At 34.2% G+C, this 21,487-nt stretch overlaps 5 protein-coding genes across 5 annotated transcripts; 1 reads left to right on the top strand and 4 right to left on the bottom strand.

Annotated features, from left to right (window-relative positions):
• Window positions 1-2,725: 2,725 nt before the first annotated feature.
• Window positions 2,726-4,997, bottom strand: LOC145002195 (replication protein A 70 kDa DNA-binding subunit B-like). Its single transcript, XM_078961490.1, has 8 exons — window positions 4,874-4,997; window positions 4,506-4,773; window positions 4,278-4,362; window positions 4,081-4,205; window positions 3,744-3,825; window positions 3,548-3,679; window positions 3,313-3,467; window positions 2,726-3,235 (listed from the first exon to the last, which is right to left on the bottom strand). Exons 2-6 carry the CDS (start codon window positions 4,708-4,710, stop codon window positions 3,613-3,615), a joined length of 564 nt encoding a protein of 187 aa, XP_078817616.1. The 5' UTR covers window positions 4,711-4,773; window positions 4,874-4,997; the 3' UTR covers window positions 2,726-3,235; window positions 3,313-3,467; window positions 3,548-3,612.
• Window positions 4,998-6,494: 1,497 nt separating this feature from the next.
• On the bottom strand, window positions 6,495-12,209 carry LOC145001273 (uncharacterized). The gene is made up of 3 exons (XM_078960642.1): window positions 10,684-12,209; window positions 7,675-10,586; window positions 6,495-7,492 (listed from the first exon to the last, which is right to left on the bottom strand). Exons 2-3 carry the CDS (start codon window positions 9,238-9,240, stop codon window positions 7,463-7,465), a joined length of 1,596 nt encoding a protein of 531 aa, XP_078816768.1. The 5' UTR covers window positions 9,241-10,586; window positions 10,684-12,209; the 3' UTR covers window positions 6,495-7,462.
• On the bottom strand, window positions 9,694-11,290 carry LOC145002324 (uncharacterized). The gene is made up of 2 exons (XM_078961620.1): window positions 10,684-11,290; window positions 9,694-10,586 (listed from the first exon to the last, which is right to left on the bottom strand). The coding sequence occupies exons 1-2, from the start codon at window positions 11,288-11,290 to the stop codon at window positions 9,694-9,696; spliced, it is 1,500 nt and encodes a 499-aa protein (XP_078817746.1).
• Window positions 12,210-15,208: 2,999 nt separating the features above from the next.
• Window positions 15,209-18,254, top strand: LOC145003183 (magnesium transporter, putative (DUF803)). Its single transcript, XM_078962314.1, has 9 exons — window positions 15,209-15,438; window positions 16,293-16,391; window positions 16,547-16,676; window positions 16,851-16,939; window positions 17,102-17,158; window positions 17,253-17,311; window positions 17,418-17,538; window positions 17,623-17,771; window positions 17,843-18,254. The coding sequence occupies exons 1-9, from the start codon at window positions 15,328-15,330 to the stop codon at window positions 18,051-18,053; spliced, it is 1,026 nt and encodes a 341-aa protein (XP_078818440.1). The 5' UTR covers window positions 15,209-15,327; the 3' UTR covers window positions 18,054-18,254.
• A 681-nt stretch (window positions 18,255-18,935) lies between these two features.
• On the bottom strand, window positions 18,936-21,091 carry CYP711A1 (cytochrome P450, family 711, subfamily A, polypeptide 1). Its single transcript, XM_078960185.1, has 4 exons — window positions 20,712-21,091; window positions 20,355-20,507; window positions 19,413-20,265; window positions 18,936-19,329 (listed from the first exon to the last, which is right to left on the bottom strand). Exons 1-4 carry the CDS (start codon window positions 20,978-20,980, stop codon window positions 19,000-19,002), a joined length of 1,605 nt encoding a protein of 534 aa, XP_078816311.1. The 5' UTR covers window positions 20,981-21,091; the 3' UTR covers window positions 18,936-18,999.
• Between the last annotated feature and the right edge of the window lie 396 nt (window positions 21,092-21,487).

The raw sequence follows: 21,487 nt of genomic DNA, 5'->3' as shown, positions 1-21,487 counted from the left end.
ACAAATTATATATATTATTATTTTATTAATTAGCTTCACCACAAAAAGATCATTTCGAGAGATGTTGTTCAACGTGTTATTGGTAATGACAAGTATACTTTATTCTGAAAATATCATTGGATTGGTGGTATTCCTCTACTGGTTCGGTTTCCAATATTATTTGTTTTAGAAATAGAGAGTGCTCTATAAATTAGAGATGGGATGGTATTGATTGGAAATGGTCTTGGTTTCATCCCATTACATCGGGAATTGTGTTCGATCATTTGCAACAACTTTTAGATGTTATTCATGATTTACGCTTATCGGATTCTGAAGATAGGTAGGATAAATTACAATCCATACAATTAAGGCGCATAAATGTGTACGGATATACAATCAACTTATTACAATAGACAAAAATTTACTTCAGAAGTTCCAGAGTCGAATTCGAGAAGACCGGGCCGGCCTTCTGCCTTCTTACTTTGAATTCTTGATTTTTTTTTTTCGTTTCAACCTCTCGTTGTTTATTGAGCCTTTTGATCCATACATCCCTCATCAATATGCATGCCTCAATTTTCCATCTTTTCTAATCCATGCTTGCTTTGCATCATGTAAAAACATAAAGTTTATTACAATTAACTATTGTAAACATAAAAATATCGAAAATTACGGCTCAAATTGGTCATGGTTATACCAAATCGAACTGTAACTTAGTTACAAAGAAAAATCGATTAAAAAATACCGATTACTATAATATCCATGTTTGCTTAGTAGGAGAACTATTTGTTAGCCCAATGGAACTTTCGTGATTACCTGGACAAATGCTAACACGTCCTTGTTCCTTCCACTATGGTCATCGATTTAGCAGATGATGGAGAAGGACAGACAAAGATGAAGCGATCTTCAAGGACAATTGATTCCAATTAACACGACCCTAATCCGGCAAAGATACAAAGAAAACTTGCGAAGAAGCACTAAACGGAATCTAACCCCGACAAACTTTAGAAGAAATCAAGAGTGGATACCCATTCAATCGCCACTAGTCAAAAGTGCGGTGGGTAAGAGTGGATACCCATTCAATCGCCATTTTATAGGCAATTTCCTTAAACACCCTTTATAGACCAGCTTCGTGAATGAGGCCTACTAACGATAAGACTGACTTTTACACACACACACACATATATATATATATATATATATATATATATATATATATATAATGTTAGACTTTTAATGTTATATATAGTATAGGGTGCATTTTTACACTTTTAAAATATTAGGTGGTTAACTTTAACAATTACACTTTTAATTCAATTAAATGGTTAACCTAGACTTTTATGGATTTATTAAGTCTCTTTTAATGATACTCCTTAATTAATTAATAAAACCATAAGGGTGTATTTGAACTTTTCAAAACATTACTAGAATTTTAGAATTTAACATTCCTAATTAACTTTTAATCAACTTTTAAATTCCAAAACTTTAGGGCAAGTTTTGAAACATTTCAAAAACATTAGGGTTTCAATTATTTAAATTTCAAAACAACAAAACCTTTGGGTTCAAATTTAAACTATAAAACCTAAATGGTAAAATATGAAACTTTTCATAACAACAAGGATCAAATAACAAATAATCTACACTAACATTTAATTACATAATTATCAATATGTGATTTGTTTAATGATTTCTTGCAAAACAATTTATCAATTTACTCAAAATAATTAATCATTTATCTTATAAGGAAACAATTATCTTATTAATTGATAAATATCTTCAATTAGATCAAAAATATAGTCAAATATATCATATAATCGGATTAATATTGATCTAACATGATAAGGTAACTATCCATATGCAAAAACAGCAAGAAATCCCGAGATAAGCACTATCTGACGAGTTGACTCGTCGAGTCAAGCCTGGACTCGTCGAGTCACCCTGGACTTGGCGAGTTTAGCTATGGACTCGGTGAGTCCAGCCACTAGAACACCAAAAAAACGAATTTTTTTAGATATACAATGCATCAATACAATTGAAACCATCCTAGGCTCTGATACCACTGATGGGTTTTGGTCATAAGACATCCTATGTGCTCATGCAAACCCTAATGCTTGGATCTAGGTTTCTCTATTGTACATGCTTTGAATCCAAGACTATAAACCCTAATTCTAACATACATATAATCATATTAACATGAGAATAAGTTTATAGTGTTACCTTGATTGTTATGTAGCAATAACAATCCTAAATCTCCTTGAATTGACTTTGGAATGCTTAGAGTCACAAGTGTCACTCCTCTAATGGCTTACAAACACCATAAGCAAGTGGAGAAGGTATAAAGAGAGAGGTGAGAGGTTAGAATTCGTATCTAGGACCTCTTGGGAAGGGATACACGAATTCATGACCCTAGGGGTGTTTATATAGGTGTAGAGATAGGGTTTCAGTCATTATCCTTATCTAGTTGATTATCCATTAAGCAACCAATAAGATAATCCTTGAATCCTTATCATACTCGAATTCTAAGGCTTTCCAACCTTAAATTCGTCCACCATATAAATAAGATAATCCTTACCTTATTTTGTAACTATCACATAATTACAAATCAGCCCCTCTAGTTTAATTAATTACATTTGATCACAAAACTAATTCTTAATTAATTATTGACCAATATTAATTAAACAAATATGATTTCTCCTTTAATATATTATTCTTATAACATATTAATAAATCATATTATCCTTTCTCTCTTTATTCATTTCTCCAATCAAGTTGCTTTGGTGAAGGCAACCCAAAAGGACCATGCACCATCGGGTCAAGTACATACCAAAATAGTTATGGACTTAGACACTAATCCAACAGTGAGACGCTCTTGAAAGGCTTTTGCTGGAGTAACAGAAGCAATAGATGGAGGATCAGTTGATGCAGTGAGTGTTTTTTTGATGATGCTGAGGCAGTTGGTTGGTTGATAATGTCTGTTTCTGTGTGATTTTCTTTTTCTGGAGAAACTATATCTTCAAAAACAGCATCTGCTACAAATTCTTTAGCACCCGGCCTACAGAATCTTGCAAATCAGAATTGAATTATTTTTGGTTGGCCTATGAGAATGGTGAGTGGTGCAGGCAATGTGTACGGATCAGTGTATCCATGATGATCAATGAGTGTGTTGCAATCTGTTTGGAACAACATTCTAGCTGCAGCATCAAAAAAGACTATCTTTGCTTGAGCGGTCTCATCTGCGATGTATGCTGTGATAAAAAACCTGTTGAACGATTATTAGACATATATATGTTAAGATCATTATACTCAAGTAGTTGACATAAAAAACATAGTACTTACAAATTGTTTGGTTTAGCAACTTGATCATGATCTTCGCATGCAAGTGTGTTTCCTCTTTTTTGAAGATTTTTACGACATTCATGACATGCTTTATAAAACCAACCCTTGCTTGCATCTATGCTAACCAGAGATGCTTTGCAGGTGAACTGAGCTCCCTGTAATATTATCTATATTAAATTTAAAACTATAAAATTTGTATATATATTTTAAGATAAGAGAAGGTTTGATGGCTTACTGCATAACGGTTGGGTTTTAAGATAGCAAGTCTACCAATGGAAACCTGTTTCTTTTCTTTTCGACTTATACATCTTTACTTTTTTGGTATTTTATCTTGAGTACAGGGTTTTGATTATGTCGTTCGACAAACCTAAAAGAGAAAATGAGCTATAAGATATGTCACAAAGTTATATAAATATGATCAAAAAACTTACTCAGCAGCCATTGCAGCAGCCTCGGGAATAGTGGGGTTGATGTAAATATATGAGGCTGGAGTTGCTGTCAGTTGCAAATTTCCTATTAAAGAAACCAACATAACAATGCTATTAATTACAAAATAAAATAAAAATAAGCAAAAATAATAAGGTTGGGGCAGTTTCTATAAATGTTGGTTAATGCAAGAAATAGGAATGTACTTTAATCTGATTTTCTAATATAGCATAATACTTTAAACTTTATTTGTCTATTTCTTTTTAAAAAAGTGTTTTTCTTTATTAAGCATTGTACTTTGAAAGAAAAATGCTTCAATACAATAAAATGAGAAAAATGTACCTAGATACTGTGTGACTTTCATTGAAGTAATAGCAACAATAACAGGAGAAGATAATGCTTCGATAGCTTCTTTATCAAATGAGTTAGCCGCCTCATCCCAGAAAGTTGTCTCAATCATTGTTCCACTAAACAAACATATTTCAAATATTAAATATGATATGCTGTGGTCTTTGTTAGATATATGAGATAGAAAATACCTCAAATTTTCTAGTTTGAGTTTCAAAATTGCATTTCCTTGAGTTCTGACTACTTCATACACATTTTCAACTCTTCCGATATAATCTTAACACAAATATAACAATTTTGTGATTTTAAAAGAAATATATATATATATATATATATATATATATATATATATATATATATATATATATATATATATATATATATATATATATATATATATATATATAAGTATTACATACCTGTGAGTGTCTTATGGTTATCAAGCCTTGCACCTAATTGACCATATGCAAGAAAATTGAAGTAGTACAAAGGAAATCCATCATCATGTATTTCTTCAAATTTTGCTGCCCTGCCTAGCTTGATTTTGGTTTTGTGTAGGACAGTAACAAAGAAAGTATTTGCATTATCACACACGTAGTTGCTTACAGAGTAACAACCATCCATCTTGATTATCGAATCAAAGTAGCCTTTATCTCCCAAGCAACCACATGCTTCTATTGCATCTCCCTGCCAAAAATGAATGGTTTTATATGTATATGTATAAGTATCTAACATAGAATTGATTATAATTGACAATTGCATGTAATATTATGGTGACTCCACTCACACTTTTATCAAGAAATATGTAGCAACATTCAGCTTTTTTCCCATATGATAACCATTTCCTAATGACTTTTATTTCATTGGCTTGTCTCCATCACCAGGGTTTAAGTTTGCTACCATAGTTGTATCCATTTTTGTAGAATCTGTGAAGTTCAAATTAAAATGAAAAATCAACAATTAATTTTTTTTCCATAAAAGATTGGAATTTTTCCTAGTACAGGGAGCTTTTCTGTAAGTTTATTATTACAGGTACCCTTTTATACACAAATGATGTTGAATAATTAATGAATAAAAGTTCACTATTAGATGGAACCTTTCTGTAACTTTACTACTACACATGAATTATTCATGTTAAGTTTGTTTCAGATTATTTGTATAACAAAGTTAGAATATAAATGCAGAAAAATGCAAGAAATTTTAAACTAAATTTTAAAAAATAAGCAACAATTGACAACATACTTTTAAACTTTGGGCTGTAAAATCATGTTACCTGGATAGTGTTTAAAAGCTGGTTTAAAATTTCTTGCAGTTCCAGAAATAAGCATTAAAAAATCGGTTTAAGCTTTTAAACGTTTTCTTTATAAGTACCTATAGGTATAAAAGGACAATGTTTATGTAGTTGTGTATATATATTTCATTATCACATTAGAATCAATAATTCAGAGACTAAAACCCTAAAAAAAATTGAAAAACTTGTAAGACTAATATATTGATATGATAATTAGGCATGAATATATTGCAAACATAGATTCAACAAAATTAATTAACGAAGAGAACTAACCTGGAAGACAGGAAGCCGATATGTGGAAAAAATGAACTCGCATGAAGTGTTTTATCTGGTAATAAGGAGTGGCTGGTGGAAAAATCACAAAATCTCCAAATCGAGATCGAAGAGAACCGTACCTAGAAGATTGCGTGAGGAAAAGAGGGATAAGGCTTACTGGTTCTATCGTACTTGGAAGATTGCGTGAGGGAAAGAGGAAACAGTGAGTGAAGCATGGGCATTGCTATATGCGATAATCTTTTTTTTTTTTTAAATAGAATTTTTGATTTTAGGGATAATAAATTGAATTGTTGATTTTAGGGATAAGAGTTGAATTGTTATTTATTTGTTTTTTTTCATCTAATTTATAGTTTTAAATTTTCTGTTATCTAATTTAAGTTATAAGGCTTATCATTTAGTTATTTATTTTTGTATTAAGGTTTAAAATAGAAGATAAAAAAAAATAAATCTAAAAAAACGTGATTAAGTTTCTTTTATTTTTTGTATAGTTATCAAGCCTAAAGTCAATTTAATACTCATGATTAACCAGCTGTAAAGCAATAAAGTTAATTTTAGGTCTTTTGACAAAAAATTTGTATTTGGTTGTTTTCTACTTGAATTGATATATGGAACAGAAAAAAGGAATTAACAAATATATTTTGTTTCATCTTTTGTTTGATTGCAAATGAACAACTCTAATTTATTTGTTAAAGCTCTAGAGTATGAATATTAGAATTAAATAACCATGGTTTCAAGTTTGAATTTCTGAATGTTACTTTTCTGAATGTTACTTTTAGTAGGAATATTGTAAACAATGTTTTTTCATTTTAGGTGGAACCCTATTGGAATTACGGAGAACGACTTAAAAAGATAACAACGTTTTAAAAATGTACAAAAAGACCATTATTCTTTTTTTAGTGTAAAAACATCATTTTACCGAGTATTATAGGTTCACCAGTTTTTTTTATTTTAAACAGTAAAAAATATACGGGATAATACATGGCCTTCCACTTCATTATTTCACCATACAAAGTCATAAAATGATCATTGGTTCTCCATGGAAGAGTGCAACATCATATATGAGTACCTGAAATCTTCATAGCCTGATAAATTTTTAATTAGAATAGAAGAAAACATAAACCCCTGCTCTATTAGCATAACAACTTTAAGAAACATGATTTATAGAAGAAACCAATTTTTTTCCCTTTTTGGTCCCTATTTAACTGTTTCATAATATTTTTTTTTGTCTATTTACCCCTTTCATGTGCCTTACACATGTAATTTTTATTATAAAGAAGGAAAAGACCAAAAAGCCCATGTGTGCAGGTGCAAGCCACGTCAATGAGGTTAATTACATGAAACAGTAAAGAGAAAGAGACCATTTTTTGGACCAAAACCAAAAAAGACTCAAAAGCATGAAGGGTAAAAAAGTAAATGACACATCGGTTACCTATTTCTCCTAATTATGACCTGCATTCTTGTAGTATATTAAAAGTAGAACACGAAAAACTGCCAAGAAAAAATAAAATAAAAAGTTCTCTTGGTTATATAAACATGTGGAAGAGTGCAACATCATTAGCACTAAAAAAAACCAAAAAAGCAATAGGAGGGGTTTATAAGTCTGTACATTCTTTTCCTTTTACTTAAATAATTTCAAAACATAACCAATAAAGATATTTTAGTTACATTTTTTTCTCTATTACTTATATATTATATAAAATTATGTCACATAATTACCTTGCAACTGTTTGATCTCTTCCACTTCTATCTTCAAACTTCAATATTACCAACATCATCGGTGCTACTGCTGCGGAAGGTGATTTTTTTAAGTCAACGAAGAAGAAGCTCCATATCTACAGCCTAAAATAGAAAGAGCTTCAAATCAGGAATTTTGTTTTTCCCAATAAATGAAAATTCAATTAAATGTGATTTTTGAGTGAAGTAACTCTAATACTAAGTACCAAACAATGGTCATTACGTAAATTTTTTCATTAAGTTTTAACATTTTAAGCAATAAATCACAAAAGCATTTAATTACCAACCTGTGAAGATTCTAATTTTGCTAAAAAATTTGAGAAGACAATATTTTTTGTACAATTCGATGGCTGGTCCTCTTGTCTTTTAATCAGTATTTTGAGACCAGCTGCTGATGTAGCCCTAGATAGTGCAACGTACAATTGCCCGTGGCTGAAAATTGGATGAGGAAGATAAATTCCTATCTTGTTTAAAGACTGGCCTTGGCTCTTGTTGATCGTCATGGCATAACAAACTTTGACCGGGAATTGCTTTCTTTTGAAAATGAATGGTAATTCTTTATCAGTGTGATTCAAAGTGATTCGAGGTATATAAACTTTGTGGCCTATCTGAACTCCAGTGATGACTTCTGCCTGAATAAGTCTTGGTAGAAGCTGTGTGATGATCATCCTAGTTCCATTGCAGAGCCCTTCCATCTGATTCATGTTGCGGAGTAACATGATTGGAATACCAACTTTTAGTTGAAGATGGTGAGTAGGGAAACCACTAAAGTTAAGTTGGTTCAAATATTCAGACGGATAAAGAACCTCCGTATCCCCTCTATCATTCGCATGTGGAATAATTGAGTCGAAACTTAGATAAACAATAGGTTTCCCTGGCAGATTACACAATATGAGGTTGTTAATTTCATCTGCAGTTTCGTTTTTAGGGCAAACAATGGCTTTGTCACAGAACATGGTTGCTGTTGGATTATGAAAAATGTCTTCGTCATATATAAAGCGAACGAAATCCTTAAGAGCATCTTCATGATCTGGTATGAGATATTTTTCTGGTATCTCTACCCATTTGGTGTTAGTAGGATCATCTTCATCATCTACACCAACACGTCCATCTCCTATCTGCAACAACCATGATGAAAAAGTAGCAATTTCTTCTTTTTCTTTGGTACTTAGATTAGGTTGAAGAAGCCGCATATTTTTTGATAATTTACATACTTTGAAATGGCTCCATACTGACGATTCAACTATAGATGACTCTATGATGTCTCTCTTGCTCCCTTTAGGTTTTACAGGTAAAGTTTGTCTGAAATCCCCACCCAGCAGCACTGATTTTCCACCAAAAGGTTGCGTTGGCTCATTAAGTATATCTTTAAGTGTCTTATCTAATGCCTCAAAGCATCTTCGATCTGTCATTGGTGCCTCGTCCCAAATAATCAGTGCAGTTTCACTAAGCAAACGGGCAAGCTGTGTGTTTTTGCTTATGCTACAGATGGAGTTATTGGTAAGGTCCAATGGAATCTTGAATTGAGAATGTGTTGTTCTTCCTGAGGGTAGCAAAAGAGATGCAATACCAGAAGATGCAACTGCTAAAACAATTTTCCCAGCAAACCTGAGCGCAGAAATGATTGTGGTCCAAAGGAATGTTTTACCGATACCACCATGTCCATAAACAAACATAAGCAGTTCATGGTTTTGCAAATAAGCTTTCATAACAGTCTCATAAATAATATGTTGCTCGGAATTAAGCGCAGACACCATAAATTCCTTTTTTTGGCTCAGAGAAACTCTATCATAATTTCTCTCTTCCATGAGCAATTTATTTTTTAATTCTGCAAGCAAGTGCGGTGGAGGCATAGGCAAACCATAATCACAAAGTGAGGAATAATTGTTATTAGAATTTAGCAAGATCTATAACTCATATAATACATACTGTTGCAAGTCAACTTCATTAACATGTAAGTTCACAACATGTGAATCTGCAGCTGCTCTTTGGACTATATCATCACTCACTTGCCGCCATTGTTTTGTCCATAGAGCAAGAGGATCTGCAACATCACAGAATATAAGCATGTGAGCAAACAGGGATCTGAGTTCTTCAGCAGTTGCCCAGCTAGAAGCATCATCGAATGCATATGTCCATTCTTTCTCATCACCAAGTAGGCCCAATTGTTCGCATGCAGCACGATAAGTTGGAAATATGACATCACCTACTGTCTTAATATCATTAAATATCTGACATCCAACCTGGTGACTGAGAAGCATCCTTAGATAAAAGAGCTCACCACATGTTGGAGGAATATAGATTAATCAACCAATAGGAGGCGTCTTCTTTGACTTTCTATGACACCAATCCTTCCCTCGAGCAATCCATTTATATCTTGATAGATAATCAAGATAAGTAAGATGATGACCGCTGTCATCAATCTGATTGTTTTTTAGCCATTGTGTAAGAGTTGTTTTCTTTATCATTGGATCATCAACAACATCTTGTAATAGTTGTTTGTCCTTAAACGTAACTGTTTGCATGTTTTCCAAATGAACTGCTAGCACTTGCACGGCAGGATTTCGATGATGGATGTGAAAGTCGAATATCCTCCAAGCTGCCTCATGAGGGCAAATGAACCTAGCATCTACAAAGTTTTGTATCTCATTGATGTTGCTCGCTTTTTTATCAACTTTATCAGAAGGCTCGCCTAGAGATTTAGTAATTTTGGCTCTAATACGGTCAGCTCCTTTGGAAATGTATTTGAATAAGTATTTAATCATCATACTCCAACCACAATATTCAACATTGATATGAGCCTGAAAAACCAGAGAAAGATTTTTGTTGTATGGGACAACATATCCATTATCTAGTTTGATTCCATATTTCACTGCAAAGCACCCATCATTTCTTCTCTTATAATGAACATACCCATCCTTATCAAACCGTGTGACATCTTCATATTTTTTTGGAAAATGCTTTGAATAGACCCCATCAAACATGCATGGTGCTTTCATCTTTGCAAGACCGCATGGTCCATGCATCATAAGCTCAGTGACAATCTTGTAGAGTTGAGGATCAACGACTGGATCAGGGATTTCAGCAGAAATAAACCGATCAAGCTGTTCTGGGGTATGAATTTTATATGGAGGTGAGACCCACAGGAGAGTATGGCAATGGGGCAGGCCTTTTTTTTGGAATTCTATAGTATACAGCTCTGCATTCATAAGAAAAAAAACATAAGATAAGGATATAATATTTTGAGACAATATATTGTAATGGATGAACAATATGCCAGTTAATAATGACATTACCTGCTACAACTTGTCCGAAAGGTTTTTCATTTTTCAAATAGTGAATAAAATCCTTAACCTTCATCTCAAATATTCTAGCAATAATATCAGCCCTGTCCTCAGCCTTCATTCCAGGATATTGTGCTAGATATCTTGAAATCTCTGGCCATTTAATATTGCAAGTGTATGTTATAAAATATTGAGGATTTCCATGTACTCTACATATAGCAAGGGCATCCTGATAATGCTTGTACATATATCTAGGACCGCTAGTAAAAGAGGCGGGCAATATTGTCCTTTTCCCGACATCATGTCCATCAGAATCACCTTTCAATAACGCATCATGAACGCCCTGAAGGTACTCGGTCCTAAAAACATCTTGCATTGATTCAATGTAATCCAATCTATTTTGCTCAATAGATATATATGCATTAACTAAAAACTGTTGGAACAACCTGCCTCCTCTAGGTAACAATGCATATATGTTGAACCGATCATGTAGTTGAAAGCTGTAAAACATATTCATCGTTAGTTGCTTATCACCTATACATCCATCATTTACTTGCTTAAGCTCGATCGACCAACCATGCTCACCAAAAACAAACAGTAACGGGAACTGCAACGCCATATACAAAGGATGCAACTTATTTATTCTTCAAGGCCGCCCATCTCTCATGCGGATTATTATGTCAAAATCATTTTTACATGTAGGCCCGCTGTCATAAACAATTCCGCCTAGCACACCCAGAGTAGGAGCATTATAGCGCATTTGGTTTCCACTATATAACCTGACCATGAACTCTTGAGGTTGTTCGTGAAGACATATATCTCTAGCTGTTCTGAATAGCTTGACTAAATCATTGATTTTGTCTAAAATGTCAATCAAAGTCTTGACAATTTCTGGTTTTAGATCGCCAAATTCAGAGCCACTAAAATGACGAAGTCTGTTGCAAACTTCATTATTAGTATCATAGATATACATTTGCAAGAACCTTGGATTACCATCAGTTGGTGGACACAAAGATCCCATCTAATGAGAAATCTGCCCTTCTACCTTGAATACATAAGGCCCTGACCCATTATTAACTGAATCATCCACTTTTTCCCCGAATGAAGTCATGGCGAACATCATGTTATAAGCACGGATGTTTTCCATAAAGTGCTTATCTTTAAAGAGTTCGTTAATTATCTCTGGAGGCTGCCTTGGTAGCGGCAACATTACCCGACCGCCTTTGCAACAACGACTATATTTAGGTCTTTGATTTTCGGGAAGACCTTTCTGTCATTCAGCATACCAGAAGCATGCATAGCAATGCTCGCAGATTTGGTCACAATCACCCAAATCCAAATATGCAGTAGATGGACCTGGAAAACATGACAAACAACATAGTTAATAACATCTGAGTCATGCTTAAGCAGGTGGCGAACATATCATGCATACACATGAGAAACCCCATCAAGAAGAATGGCAGACGGATATTTTTTAGACATACCATTGATTCTGTTACTGTGACTATCACCTGAATTAAAAGATTGAGAATTATGAGGTTGTTGTACATGAGGTGTTGAAATATGAGAGTCCTTGAATACTGAAAGTTTTGTACACATAAGCCTTTTTGACACACAATTTTTTGTTGATTTAGAACTCGATGGGCTATCAGAAAAAGCATGTGGGCTAGATTGTGGAGAAGAAACATAATTTTCAAGTGGATGTTCATCATTATGATTAAGCTTTTTCTTTTTTTGTTGCATATTGTTGTGAAACGAATCGGTGAAAGAAATAAGTTGGCTTTTAATATAATGGAAAATCATAACAATATAAGATAGAGGCATCAAGATATAGCAAAAACAAATCAGTTAGTAAAGAAAAAAGGCCAAGCAAAATAAGCGATGAAAACAACACATTATACATAGCACGGATTAGAGGGTACCTTTTTTGAAATCCAAAGGTAGGAAATAGAACTAAAGCAACCGATAACAATATAAGGAACCTGAAACAATCATTTAATGGCTAAGAATGTAGACATGGGCAATAAATCATTTACATGTAACATAATAAAAATCAAATTTAACAACTGTTCAAACTTTGATGCTAATATTTCTTTTTGTTTACCAAAGGAAAAATGCATTATGGCAGAAAGCAAAGAAACAAAACTGGTATTTTTGTTTATTAAAGGAAAATTTGATTATATAAGTACACTTTCAATATGTTATTCAGGGAGAAAGAGAAATTAAGGCATTTAATTAATAATTGGGAACTGAGATTAATGAATCTGTGAAGAATAAACTAAAATGAGGAATTTTTACCTTTGTCTTGCTGTCTTGGGAGCTCCATTCAGACCACTATCCTGCTTGCTTCTCTTATGACCCCTGAAGTCGAAAGTCGATTGCAAGAATGGAACTGTGAAGATGAACAGATTGTGGTGATTGAAGGCGACAATAGTTTTTTTTACTAAATTTGTTTATTGCTGGTCTACTTTTACTTAAGCCCTAATTTATAGAATCAACATAATACCATGGGAACTTTAGCCCTAATTTCTGCTCATGGTTTTCTATCATACGAACATAAAATTCTGATACAGACTCAATAGAATAGCATGGAAACTTTAGCCCTAATTTATTCCCATTTTTTTTCTGTCATATGAGCACAAAATTTTGACATGGGAACATAGAAGGAAAGGAAAATGACCCAAAAAATCTTTGAAGATGCTCAAAAGATGTCAAAGAAGAAAATACCTTATGATGGGTGAGGTGTGGCTGACAGCTATGAGGTCATAGAAATAGAGAGAGGAGATAGAGCAACCAGTGCAGAGAACAGTTCCAGCAAGTGGCGCGCATGTGGAGGTAGATGTGACGATGGTGGTAATTGGCCTGAGATGTAGAAATTCAGAGAAGAGATTGAGCTATTCGTGCAGAGAACGGATCGAGCAAGTGGTGTGCAGGTAGAGGCAGGAGTTGCGGTATGACAATTGTGGTAATTGGTTTGAGATCGTGAACTGTATAAAGCAGCGTTTGACTCTTTGAAGCACAGTGTAATAACACTGTAGGTTGATGTGCTCTTACCTACAGTGTAATAACATTTGGAAAATGTTAATGTTTACAATTAGTCTTTATATATTTTTAAATCTTAATTTTATTTGAGACATAGTTTTTTATAACAAGAAAATTTAGTTTTCTTTACAACTTTTTTTTTACAATTTTCATTGTTACGAACCATTTTTTTTTCGGTTTTTTTTTATGTCTCTAAATCTGAATTTTTTAATAAATTTATTTTATATATTTTCATTTTTGTACATGTTTTTAGCATCCAATAAATAATAGATTTAATGTTATTTAACTATAATTTTTATTTTTATAAATAACTAAAGTTGCTTAGTTTGATTTTTAATCATAATATTTATCCTGGAATATCCAATTCAAAGTTAAATATATCATTGAGAACATCTTAATTTTACATAAATAATGATATAAATTTGCTTTATCCAGGCTTATATTTGATATGACATACTTAGGTCCAGAAAATCATTATTTTATACCATTATAACTATATTTCAGTATATTAATATAAAATATGTTTTATATATTTCATATTACTAAAATATGAAGGTTACATATTTCTATTTTGTTTTATTTCAACTTAGAGAGAGGTATAAAATACAATTTCTCTTCCACATGCTAATGTGCTAATTTTGACTTAACCCTACTCCACAAACCTCTTTTGAACTCACTGTTAACCTTAGAACTTTTTTTTGGTAATGGCATCACTTTTATTAACCACTGCACAGAAAGAAACTATATAGAACAAAACAAAACCAAATTACATAATATTAAAGGGAAGACAACACCAATCAATCCATCTACAATTTCCAAAACGACCTCTAAATTTGACCCAATTAAAAACTAAAGAGAACACCTCGTCTACCAATTTGGCCGGATAAATACATTTTTTGTTGAATAATTTATCATTTCTTGCATTCCAAATAAACCAAGGGTCCTGTAGAAGATGGTGACAATAATCTTCCGTTTTTTTGGACAGTTCCGCTAATTAGCCGCAAACTCAATCATCTCCCTTATGGAAGTAAAATCACGAGTAGAAATATTGCACCACCTCATAATCAACACCAACACATCTCGAGAAAAAGAGCAGCCAGTGAAAATGTGATTCGCCTCGTCAACATCCACGCAACACAATGGACAAGAGGAGTCGTCAATTAAAACACACCTACACAAGAGAGCTTTCGATGTGGGGATTCTACCAATACAAGCCCTCAAAATGAAGCAGTTAACCTTCAGAGAAACAAGATACACCCAGTAAACCAACTTTCAAGCCATTTTTATAAGCTTGTTTGTCGTTAAAAAATATCAAATTAAAAAAAAAAATTAATGAATTTCATATATCATTACTTTCATAAATTTAAAACATAAATAAAAAACAAATAATCATTTTAGGCTAAAACATAAAATAAATATACAAATAATGGTTTTTAACTTTTTATGTTATTAATTTTTAATTTTTTTCATTAGAAAATAGGAAGCAGATGAAAGTTGGGGCATATTCCGGCAATCGACCCAACATACATGATCCAACGCGTCCGTCTATAGACCGAAAAGAGGGGGAGAGAGAGAAATAGAAAGAGAAAGAGAAAGAGAGCTCTCGAAAGTGAGATGTGGGAATCGATCTTCCTGACGGTAGCAGCCACAGCCGGTAACAACATCGGAAAAGTTCTCCAGAAGAAGGGCACTGTCATTCTCCCTCCTCTCTCTCTCAAACTCAAGGCATGATTCATTTACGCATCCATTCTCTTTGTCGGTAGTCTGTGTATACATGCATCTTTCTTTTGTAGATAATTAAGCTCTTGATCTACGCCTTTTGCTAGTGGTCTTATGTGCATAGTTCATGTTAATGTTAATTTGTTGATTGAGAGTTCACTGCCATCTCCATTTGCTCGCTTGATTTATTTTGCAAATCGGTTACACTAAGCATTTGGAAATTAGGTAATGTGGTTTTAGATTTACATATTTTAGATGTGAAAATAGGTTCATTTCTTGATAAATAGTATGATAGAATTGAAAAGCTATATCCCTAAGAAGGGGTAATAACTATTTATGCAGCGGACTTACAAGTTATATGAGTTTACCAAATTATACAACAATTGATTTCTTACCAATTTGTGCAGCCAAGTTTGATTTGTTACCAAAAGTTTTACCAGTTTATGAACGCATAAACGGTTAAGAAATCCAATCTGTTGAATAAATTGGTAACAAACAGAAACATGACCACATAAATAGGTAAAGAAATTCACTTCATTGAATCTTTAAGTCATTATTCTTTCCTAAGAATGCTCATACTTGATCCAGTGATGATACTGTGCATCAATTTTGAGTTTCTCTTTGAAATTGTGTTTTGATTCTGTCATTTTAATGAGTTTTTAGTTGTAGGTAGGTCAAATTGTCATATCCCCAATATGAACTTATGAATCTATTGTAGGGTTTAGGATATGACAAGATTCTTCAGCAGTCTCCTATCTTAGATCAACTTGTTTTGTATGAAAGAGTCTTCTTTTGACTTATTTCAAGTGTGGATAATGAATTTTGGGTTGAAATTGATATGCAATTCTTTTATCTTGTAGGTGGTAAGAGCATATGCTTCTAATAAGCCATGGCTGATAGGCTTTATCATGGATATCTTTGGGGCATTGCTGATGTTACGCGCATTATCTCTAGCTCCTGTAAGCTTTCTTGATCAAACATCTCTCTCTATAATTATGAAGTTCTCTTTCATCTTACTCATCCATACATATCTAGAATATCATTCCTATACCCTTTTGGGGAAAATAGGCATCCATAAATGACATGTATAATTTGCTATATATCTGTGATCTAGGTCTCTGTGATTCAACCAGTTTCGGGATGTGGTCTTGCAATTCTATCTGTGTTTTCTCATTTCTACCTGAAGGAAGTCATGAATGCTGTTGATTGGCTGGGTATTACCTTGGCTGGCCTTGGCACCATAGGTAATGTGAGTCTCTAAAGTTGTCTTCTAACAAAACTATATAAGCTAATCTGGTAATGTGCTATAATAACTATAAGTAACTTAAGAGTGTTAAGAATATATGTTCTGTATATGTCAGTTTTATCATGACTTGAGGTTTATGTATATGGTTTTTACTTTTTATATATGCATGCAGGAGTTGGTGCTGGAGGAGAGGAGCAAAAGGCCTCCTCAATATCTATCTTACACTTGCCTTGGGTGGCATGTGGTGTTGCATTTTTGTTTGTAGGTATCTTATTCTTCAACTTATTTGTCCTTTTGATGCTAATATTATTAGTTTTTACTTTAAATGAGATCTATTTATTTACTTGTACAAAAATTACCAATATTTTATGTAAGCATAAAAGAGACATCTTTGACTCTTTGTATATGTATTATGTAATGTAGGTACTCTTGAATGGATGGCTTCGTATTTACAGACGTCAGCGAAGAGAGCAAGAACTGGTTAGTACCCTTGTTTTTCAATAAAAATTTATATAATCTTTTATATATATATATATGTATTTATGTGTATTTACTATTTTGGGATTTTATGCAGATGCAATCTGAAGTTGTTGAGGAGATCATATACGGCTTGGAATCTGGCATTTTGTTCGGGTATTTTTCTCTTTCAAGTACCATATATATCTGCAGCCTGAACAAATTTTGTATGCAAAAGACAAGAATGCCCTTTTCTATAATCCTTCGTATCTATCGAATGCAGGATTGCATCTGTAATTTCAAAAATGGGATTTGTATTCCTGGAGCAGGGATTCTCCGCATTGCTTGTTCCTGTTTGCATCTCGATCAGTATATGCTGCAGTGCTTCAGGGTTTGTTTACCAGGTCTCTCAAATATCCTTTACTCCATTTACCATTTTGCCCTTTTGCTAATTTTGCTAATTCAAAGAATATTATTTATATAAACAGACCCGTGGATTAAAGCATGGTAGAGCAGTTGTTGTGTCCACATGTGCTGCTGTGGCTTCAATTGTGACAGGTGTACTTGCTGGCATGCTTGCTCTTGGAGAACGCCTGCCCGAAAGTCCAACTTCCCGTCTTTGGCTTTTACTTGGATGGTAATAGATTAATATCAATCTGCTGTCTGTTGTCTGCTATCTGCTGATACTCCTTTTGGTGTCAAATGCAGGTTGTTGATAGTTACGGGTGTGATTTTATTGGTAACATCAACACGGTTGGTTCGTTTTCTACCGCGGAAGTGGCGACCCGTGGAGCGGACCTTTGGATCTCGGCAACCGAGTTCTCTTAGAAACCGGGAGCAAAATTCAAACCCGAGTACAATCATCCAGGCAGCAACATTGCATCATTTGGTAACATCTCCATCGAAAGCAAAACCTTGATTGAAATTAAAGAGGTAAAAAAATGAGATGAAAATGTCCGACTTATTGATGTTGATGCACAGCTGTAATGTTTAGGAGGTCGGTCATAAATAGAGAAGTATACATGTTTTGAGTTGATTAGAGCTTGATGTTTCATTATGTATACAAGATGATGATGCTACTTTTTCCCCAATCGAATCTGTTAGCTTTTGAGGGTGCAAAGATTTTTTTTTTCTTTTACAAATCTTGGTGTTATGACTGGCAATTACTATGATTGATGTGTATGGATTATGATTACAAAAATGTTTTGTGAAGGTATTTGAATTGTTTAGAGCTTAACTACATGTCCAAGTACTACATTTTGTACTTGGTATGATATGATTTTGGTGTAAGCCTCCCAAATATTGTTGCTTTTACAATATTTGTCAACTTGTTTCTCGTAACATTCACCAATATGCAAAATCAAAATGGTATCGACATGATTCTCACCTACACTAACAAGGGCCGATTGAAACTGATGTGCAAAGTAACGGACCTAGCATTTGGATATTTAAAAGATGTTTTATTTGGGAGTTTCTATCAATATCAACATCAACAATTTGAAGATGAGTGGCTAACAATCCAACAACGTGTAGAAATTAAAGACCAAGAACTTGTCAACCGAACATACATATTCTTCAATGGTCACTTTTCAAGAATATTACACCTAAGATTATACACAATTCTAGCACTAGAACTTGGAAGTGGCATCAAGATCCTTCCATCATCTTCTTGAAGGTTCTTAATTTTGTGTACAACTTTCCGAATTTCTGACTCAATTTTCATGTACGTCTTGAACTTGGTGGTTTGTGAGAGTATACTTTGATATGATCTAAGGTCAATCAATATATAAGAAGAATCCTCTGACATAATTCTTTGGATACATTCCAATCTTTTTATTACACAAGATTTTTGATGGAGGTTACAATCATGTTCGTTTAATGGCTCTAACCTTAACACCATATTTGAAGTTAAGAACTATCCCAAAATCAAACTCCAGAGGGGTTTCCATATTAGGTGAGTGTCGAAAGACGTATCTCTGGTATAAATGAACCAAAGTGAGCTTAATTTCTTGCAAAGAGAACTTCTGACCAATACATGCTCTAGGCCCAATCCCAAAGGGTATATAGGCATATGGATGCCTTTGCTTTTCTTCATCACATTTCGGGTCAAATCTCTCTGGCTTGAATTTATCCGGGTCCGGGAAATTCTTCGGATCCTTTGCTAAAACTCCAATCGCCAACCACACCCATGTCCCCTGTTCGTGAATAAAATGAAAGAAATAAGAATGGAAGAACGAATTTGAATGGATAGTTGTAAGTTATGCAGTAAAGGAAGTACCTTGGGGAGAACATAACCTCCTATCTCTACTTGTGTTGACGTTTCGCGTGCTACCAATGGAGAAACTACGTAAAATCTCATTGATTCTTTAACCACCTGATCAAGATACGGGAATCTTGATTGAAGATCATCAGCAGTTGGAATCTTATCGTGTGGACCAAATGCATCGATCTCTTCAAGCAACTTCTTTTCGACTTCTGGGTGCCCAGAAACCAGATAAACAATGGAGGAAAGTGTAAATGATGTGGTTGCAGATCCAGCAAGGAGATGCTCGTATGTGACACCACTAATGTAGTCTGGTGTGAATAATTTTGTTGTGGTAGTCTCTGATTCCCTTGCGTTCAATATCAGTGACAAGAAATCATTCGATCCTCTTTCTTTGTCTTCCATCTTCTTGACCACAATCTCATCAATATGACAATTCAAGTTCTTGTTTGTTCTTTCAATTTTCCAGTCCAGGGTGTACGGAATTCTCTTGAGTATCTGGCGAAAGGGCTCTTGGAGTATCGGGAGAAGGAGCCCTATAATGATTGAAAACGAAGCCGACAAGTCCATTTTGAGCATCTTTGTAGAGTAGATGTGTTGCTTGATGAAAGAGTCGATTTGGGTATCGTTGTGTTGATGGTGGGTAGGTTTAGAGAGGCCAAAATCAAAACCAAAAGCCGCTTTTCCGATCACATCAGTAGCCATTTTGAGTGAAAGTTCGTTTAAGTTTATGTCTTGATCCTCTTCGATTGGGAGATTCTGAGATGTGGTTTCGATGAATGATTGCATCATTGGGATTAATTTTGCCAAGTGTGATGGCTGGTACATTGAGAGTATCGTGTTGCGCATTGTTGACCATCTTGAATCCCTGAAATTGAGAAATTGAGATCGATCGTTCGTGTAAGGTACAAGTCTGCGTCGTTGCAGGGTACAAGTTGTCAATGCAGAGAGAGGTACCTTATCCAGAAGAGACCTTTCCGATGAAGTGGGGAAGCCAAGATAGGCGAAGGGATGCTTCTGTTTGGAAATTCTTTGAATTTCTTGATCCCGACTTGTCTGCATAGTTCTGGATCAGCTACAATCACTAATGGCTGTCTTCCCATATGAAACCTGATCAACATTTATTACACAACATTCAAGTTGACCAATTTTGACTTTACAGACTCTGTTCATTTCACTCTCATACTCATCTTTTTCCTAATACGACAAACAGTTTGACTTTCTTGTCAAAATTAGCAAACTTTAGAAAAGCACAGATGATATGATATGATATGATATACATGATTTGATAGAGAGCAAAAATGGAAGTGAAACCTGAAGATCGGGCCATATTTGTTGGCGAGAAGAGAGAACAAATCGGGACCATGTTGAGCAAGCAAAGGCAAGTGTCCTACAAAGGGAATGGCTGGAGGACCTGGTACTTTCCGAACACCCCAAAATGGTCCATAAAAGTAGACCAAAATCCCAGCTACCAAGGCCAATATCGTGAATACTGATGACGAAGACGACAAGGAGAAGGAAGGTGTTGTTAATGGAATCAATCCTCTAAACTGTGCGATTAGTGCAGAGATTGATGTTTCCATGTGAAAAGAAAGAGATGATTAGGGGAGTGGAGACGAAAAGGGTATTTATGGGAAGACAAAAGGGGAATCAAATGGCGGATGGTTTTGGTTGAATTTGGCATCTAGTTAAGCAGCTTCTCTTGTCATTATTCCCATTCGAATTCGAAGTGGTTGTGGTCGTGTGGGGTAGGGAGTCTTCTTTATGGTATGTATCTTTACCACCCATCCATTCCAATTGTTTAGAGCCTAAGCCTGCCGGGAGTGGAGGGAGCTCCACACGTGAGTTGCTTACGTGGATCCTCTCTTCACGTGTGAACACCACCTCCGGCTCCAGTACGTTGGAGGTGGCGTGGCGTTGGAGACGAAAGAAGACGAAAGAGGGGATTGACCGGGGCTTTTTGATAGTTGAAAAGTATTAAAAAAAAATTTGTTTTTATTTTTACTTTATTCTCTCTATATATACATCCATTTTTACATAAATTTTTCAAAACAAACATACAAACTGTTTCAAATCAAACACACACATTC

Source organism: Lactuca saligna, chromosome 6 (assembly GCF_052625555.1).
Source record: "Lactuca saligna cultivar CGN05327 chromosome 6, ASM5262555v1, whole genome shotgun sequence".
NCBI lineage: Eukaryota > Viridiplantae > Streptophyta > Magnoliopsida > Asterales > Asteraceae > Lactuca > Lactuca saligna.
The sequence above is the reverse complement of the archived record's forward strand: the minus strand, read 5'-3'. Positions and strand labels throughout refer to the sequence as shown.